This window comes from Prionailurus viverrinus, chromosome B1, assembly GCF_022837055.1.
Source record: "Prionailurus viverrinus isolate Anna chromosome B1, UM_Priviv_1.0, whole genome shotgun sequence".
NCBI classification, from domain to species: Eukaryota; Metazoa; Chordata; class Mammalia; order Carnivora; family Felidae; genus Prionailurus; species Prionailurus viverrinus.
Genome location: NC_062564.1, coordinates 168,829,933 through 168,835,932, shown reverse-complemented (window position 1 = coordinate 168,835,932; position 6,000 = coordinate 168,829,933). Strand labels below are relative to the sequence as shown.

Sequence of the window (6,000 nt, the reverse complement as noted above, 5' to 3'; positions counted from 1 at the left end):
GAGCTTCTGGGTTGGTGAACCTGTGGAGTTACTGAGACAATGACACCCCTTGAGAGAGCACCTGGGCTCGGTGTCCTTTCCTTATTCCTTGCATCTGTTCCTCCTGGCTGTTCCTCAGTTATATCCTTTTATAATAAACTGGTAAATCTAGGAAGTACAATGTTTCTCTGGGTTCTGTGAGCTGGCTCAGCAAAATTAATCAAACCCAAGGAGGAGATCATTGGAACCTCTAATCTATAACCAGTTTGTCAGAAACAGAGGTGACAACCTGGAATTGCAATTGGCATCTGAAATGGGGGCTGAGAGCAGACTTGTGGGACTGAGCCTATAACCCATGGGATCTGACACTCTCGCCAGGTGGATAGTGTCAGAACTGAGTCAAATTGGAAGGCTCCAGCTGGTGTTGGAACATTGCTTGGTGGAGTGGGATAAACCCTTACACACTGGAATTGGAGTCAGAATTTAAACAGATCAAGAGGAAAACATTAGTTACATAGGTGGAAAGGCTGGCTGTGAAGAGAGGAGACTGTGTCAGGAGGGAATGTAGAATACGCTTGTGTGTGTGTACACACTCTCTGTATGTACATACATACATACACACACACACATATACATATATATGCAAAGCTGCATGTAGGCTGTTAGATCTGGTGGTAGGAAGATGCAGCACTTTTCTTCTGGATGTTTTAATTTTTCAATAAAATGTGAAGAAAGGTCATCAACCAACAGTGAGAAATGAGGAAGGAGTATTGGAGAGGTAAGCAGTGAAGACATGGTGTGATATAATCATCTCGGAAGGTGTAAAAACAAATGCAGCAGGGTAATGTAGTAGGATTCAAAAGGCAGAACTGTGGAGCCATTTAGGATATAGAAATATAATTAAAGTGAGACAAGTGGGATTTCTTCTCATCACATTTATATACTTAGAGAGCAAATGGTAAGGTTACTGAGGACACATGAGAGAAAGAAATTATGATAATGGACCATGGCATCTAAACCAAGAAAGAAGGAAGTGAGGGCTTGAAAAGTGGTGAATTAGTGGATTGTTCAAATGGGACCAAAAAAACAGTTGTTACAGTAAATGAATTGAAAAACAGGAGGTTCTTTGAGTTCTCAGGTAAATAAAACCCTATATAACCCTCCCCTGAAATTCTCCAAAGGTACTGGACAGTATGACCTTCACCATGTGAACATAGCTTGAATTGTCATGAATGTTTCTCAAAAGGCTCACCATTTATTTGCTTTGTGCAGTCATTAAATGATTTTATGTACATAAAATTTCTTAAAAATAGATCCGTTGAGAAAGGCAGGGTCCATCCATAACAACAATATCCCCTTTTATTTTAAAGTATTTTAAAATGTTTTAATGTATCAAAGCAAAAAGCAAAAACATCATTCAAACCAAACAAGTTATTAGAGCACCATCCTTAAGTGCTGTTTTGTCACTTTGCTAATTATTCTCTCAATAGTAATAAAGCAGAAATCGCATCACCAAATATGAGTGCTAACACATTTCCAGGATAATGTGAACAGGAAACAAATAGAATCTTGAAACATCATCTCAAATACTCCTCAGAAAACTGTGAGGAGGGCAAAAAGTCCATAAAGTAAGGCACAAGGGTAGGCAATGAGAAGCTGCTGTCCTTCCATGTTCAAGGCTGAAATGAAGATTTTGGAAGCTGAGAGACTACACCAGCCAACGATGACCAGTGCCAACACAGTTCCAAAGGTGCCCCTATAGCAAAGACAAAAGAGACGATTACCTTATGTCAAGAGGAAAAAGAGATTATTGAATCAGAGCTGCTTCTGAAATGTCCTTGGTACAATATTTATAACTACTTTCTCCATTTGTAAAATGAGGGTGAGGAACGGTATGAACTCAAAGGCCTTGCCCAGCTTGAAAATCTGTGAGTCAAATTCCCCATCGGAGGTAAACATTTTGTGTTTTGGTAAAGCTTAAACTAATAGAAATACAAAAATTCACCTGCAGTCCCTCTCATCTGTCAACATTCAAATCCGAGTTCCTGAAAACCTTTTATATAAATTATGTTTAGGGTCTTCTTTTATAATTACAGATTCCTTTTCCCACACTTTCTTCCCAAATTTATTCCCGGTGTGAGCAGAAAGACAACTGGATTTGCACTCCAGTAGGTGCCCGGTCACTGCTCCCGGGTCCACTTCTCAGGTTCCTATCTGAGACAGCAAAGCCTGACATAATTCAAGGAGGGAACACATATATGTATGTGGCCTCCCACCTCTTCTCTGAAGATTCTTTTTGTAGGTGTATTGTGGGTCTTTTAGAATATTGGAATGCATTTGTTCAAGTTGGTATCTTCAAAAATAACCGTGGAGGCAATTGGCTCTTTAGGAAGAAATGGGCAGATAAGGCTAAGTCTAGCCACCTTGGGGATAAAAGAGGAGGTGTGGATAGTAAAGAGTGAATTTCTTTCCATATGTGCAAAACAGAATGTGTTATTTAGAAAAATAAGCTATAAGAGCTAGGAAAGATCAGGAGATCTCTAGCCCCCAGCTTTAGATCAGTGAAGTGACACGAGGAAAATTGCATGTAAAATGGGCATTAGGTCAAGATCTCCTAATTCCTACTGGCACATAGCTCCTTTCACCATCGAACTGCAGTCTCACTCGATCCTGGTATGCTGAAGTTGAGAATTTTGTTTACTATTTGCAAGAAAGACAAAAATACTTAGGTTTCAAAACTGATCCAAAGAAAAATAAGTGAAAACTACAATGTAGCTTATAATGCCTTAGATTATAAATAAACCAAAAGCATTTAAAATGCTCTCGAATGAATATTATATCCCTTGGTTTAATTAATATCTATTAGGAGTAATTTATAGGTTGATCTAATATACAGGTTTTTATGAACAAAAGTATAAAATTATATATATGATTGACTTGAGTGATATAGTAATATACCCAAAAGGGAAAATTCAGTTTAACAGTCCTCGGGGTCAGAGAGTTTACTCTCCTTTAATATAATTTAAAAGATTTCTAAATTGTCCTTTATAATTCAGAATGAAAATCTAATGAAAAAAAGTCCAGACTTCTGATGATTCTCAAAATCAAAATATTTCAGTTTTATTTTCTTCCCCTAATAATCTGGAGTCAGATGCCCCAAACCTCAACTTTGCTGGAAATAATGTTTTAAACTTAAATTTTTTAAATGGTATATCATTATAGCATTCTTTGGTAAAAGCATTAAACAGAACAGAAGTTGCAGGACTAAACTCTGTATTAACTTGTCAACTGTCTAAACCAAACAACTTAATAAATGGGAAAGCTTGCTAAAGAACATGATATACAAAAAGGGGCATTTTTCCATGGATAAAACTCAGTAAGTATACCTGTAACTCACATTGTATTTACACATTCAAGGTGTCCATTTTCTGTTACATTTCTTTCTTTAATGTTGAATACTTGTTGATAAACTGTTTGCTCTAAGCTATTCTCAAGAATGACACTTTAAAAATTAAACCATATTGGAGAGCCTGGGTGGCTCAGTTGGTTAAGCATCCAACTTCGGCTCAGGTCATGATTTCACGGTTCATGGGTTCAAGTTCCACATCAGGCTCTGCACTGATAGCGTGGAGCCTGGAGCCTGCTTTGGATTCTGTCTCCCTCTCTCTCTGCCACTCCCTCACTCACTTTCTCTCTCTCTCTCTCTCTCTCTCTCTCTCTCTCTCTCTCTCTCTCTCAAAAATAAATCAGCATTAAAAATATATATATATTTTTAATGAGACCATATTGAGGCGCCTGGTTGACTTAGTCAGTTGAGCATCTGACTTCAGCTCAGGTCATAATCTTGCAGTTCCTGAGTTCGGGCTCTGTGCTGACAGCTCAGAGCCTGGAGCATCCTTCGGATTCTGTGTCTTCCTCTCTCTCTTGCCCCTCCCCTGCTTGCACTCCATCTCTCTCTCTCTTTCTCTTTCTCTCTCTCTCAAAAACAAACATTGACAAAAATTAAAAATGAAACCATATTAAAACAAAGAAACATTTCCAACTCAGTCATTCTCAATAATGTTCTGAAAAAAAAACTATATGAGATATCTAAACAAAACTATTAAACGCTCTCCTAAAATGCCTACCTTTGGCATTGGTAAATTCTTCATGTAATATACTATCCAATATAGTGTTAAACCTAAAATGTGCATCATCCAAGAAAAAAATGCAAATTGTGCCTCCTTTGGATATGGAAGAATGAGCACTGATGGCAAACATTTATTGGGTTCAGGGCATGTAGGGGACAAAGGACTATGTAATTACTTGCTCTCCCCAACCAGTGGTAGTGATGTGCTATCCCCTGGGAAAGTGCCCAAAAGAAAAATACCTACTGGATCCTCATTAATAGTTTTGAATTGCAAATACTATCTGCCCAGGAAGTAAAAAAAGAAAAAAATCTATTGGCTGAACATATATGCTATAAAGTTCTCTAGCATAAATATCCTCATCAGGGTTCCTGGGAATTTTCCACTGCAAGGAGCCCAGCTGAGAAAGAACAGTTGCTTCCTGCCTAGAAGGCAGAGTGCTTGGGAACTGAAGCAATTTGTCAGTGTTCACCAGGCACTCACTCTTCCAAAATCAAACAAGTGAATTTCCTGCAGTTGTTAGAGCACCCCGGACAATAGTTCATATTGAAGAATGTGACAACTTACAAAGTGCCAGTTTCAAAGATAACTTGGTTGAATTTATTATTTAAATCATCCAAATAGGAACAGTGCCTGAGCCCAAACTGACCTACTTTCCTGGGTCTGTCTGTAGCCGTTAATAGTTTCCCCCATTCCACTACCAGAAAGATCCGAAAGAGGTTAACTGTTCCACTGGTGTGGCAAGCTTCACAGATGACTGTGCACGTGGGGGCAGTCAGCACACACAGGCACTTACTGCAGTGAAAAGAAGATAGAGCAGCTGGACAGGATGACCATGGGGAGCAGGCAGTAACCCAGTACACTTGCCACGCAGCCGTAAGATGCCCCTGAAGAGCTCATCAAGTTCAGTAAGGTGTGAATCCCTAGGCAACCTATGGCACTCATGCCATACACATAACCAAACTGAACTTTTCCTGCCTGAAAGGATGGGAAGAAAACCATTAGAACACACAAGGAACATCAGGTGGAAATTGGAATATCAGCAAAGCAGAGAGCATTTTAGAATCAGTCAGTTCAACACCGTTCCATGTCATCGGAGACTGGGAGTTCCAGAAGAAAACGGTGGCTGTCATATGAATTCAGGTCCTGAAAACAAACATCCCCGACTATACTTGGGGAGGCATAAGCATGCCACAGAGAAGATGAGAAATTCCTAGTTGTTTTTTTTAAATCATAGATCATCTATTAGAAGTACCAGACATAAGTAAGAATATATTTTCTCCCCCTATTTGTTGAATAATTAAATGAATGAATAAATTAATGAAAAAATCCGATTTAGTCTCGAAGATTTTACAAGGCAAATTATTAATGTCAGCTAATACCTATAGGATTTACTATGTTAGGACCTATTCCAAGCATATCATGTCTATTAGCTTATTTAATTCTTACAACAACTTTATGAGATAGGTACCATTATTACACTCATTTTACACATGAGGAAACTAAGATGCACCAAAGTAATGTAACTTGCCCAAAGTAAAATAATGTTAAGTGGTACAAGTTGGCTTTGAACCTAGGAAGTCTGGCTCTGAAAGTAGATCCTGGATATCTATAGGAGCTCTAACAAGTCTTAAAATAATGGGACTTGCTTAACCGTATTTAACCTAGCATATCCCAAACTTATTTGACCACAGAATCCTTTGTTTTCATAAGGCCTATTACCAGTTTAACTGACCATACTTCATGAGAAGCTGGTTTGTTAAACCAACTGACAATGAATCATAAATTACGTACTGTTAAAGAAAGTCAGTAGTGTTCAGGATACGACACTGATTTTTCTGAGGACTCATAAAAATAGCCATCTCCCACAAGGCACTATGGACTGGGGGCAGAA

At 38.5% G+C, this 6,000-nt stretch overlaps 1 protein-coding gene across 2 annotated transcripts in view; it reads right to left on the bottom strand.

The window, feature by feature from the left end:
• Positions 1-1,324: 1,324 nt before the first annotated feature.
• YIPF7 (Yip1 domain family member 7) overlaps positions 1,325-6,000 on the bottom strand; it is a 46,546-nt gene continuing 41,870 nt past the window's right edge. Inside the window, exons 8-9 of one of the 2 annotated variants that reach the window (XM_047855036.1) lie at positions 4,903-5,084; positions 1,325-1,735 (exon numbers count right to left, since the gene is read on the bottom strand). In XM_047855036.1, coding sequence (XP_047710992.1) covers positions 1,573-1,735; positions 4,903-5,084 — 345 coding nt within the window. In that variant the 3' untranslated portion in view covers positions 1,325-1,572. The remainder of the gene's footprint in view (positions 1,736-4,902; positions 5,085-6,000) is intronic. The other variant, XR_007151444.1, reaches the window with a different exon arrangement.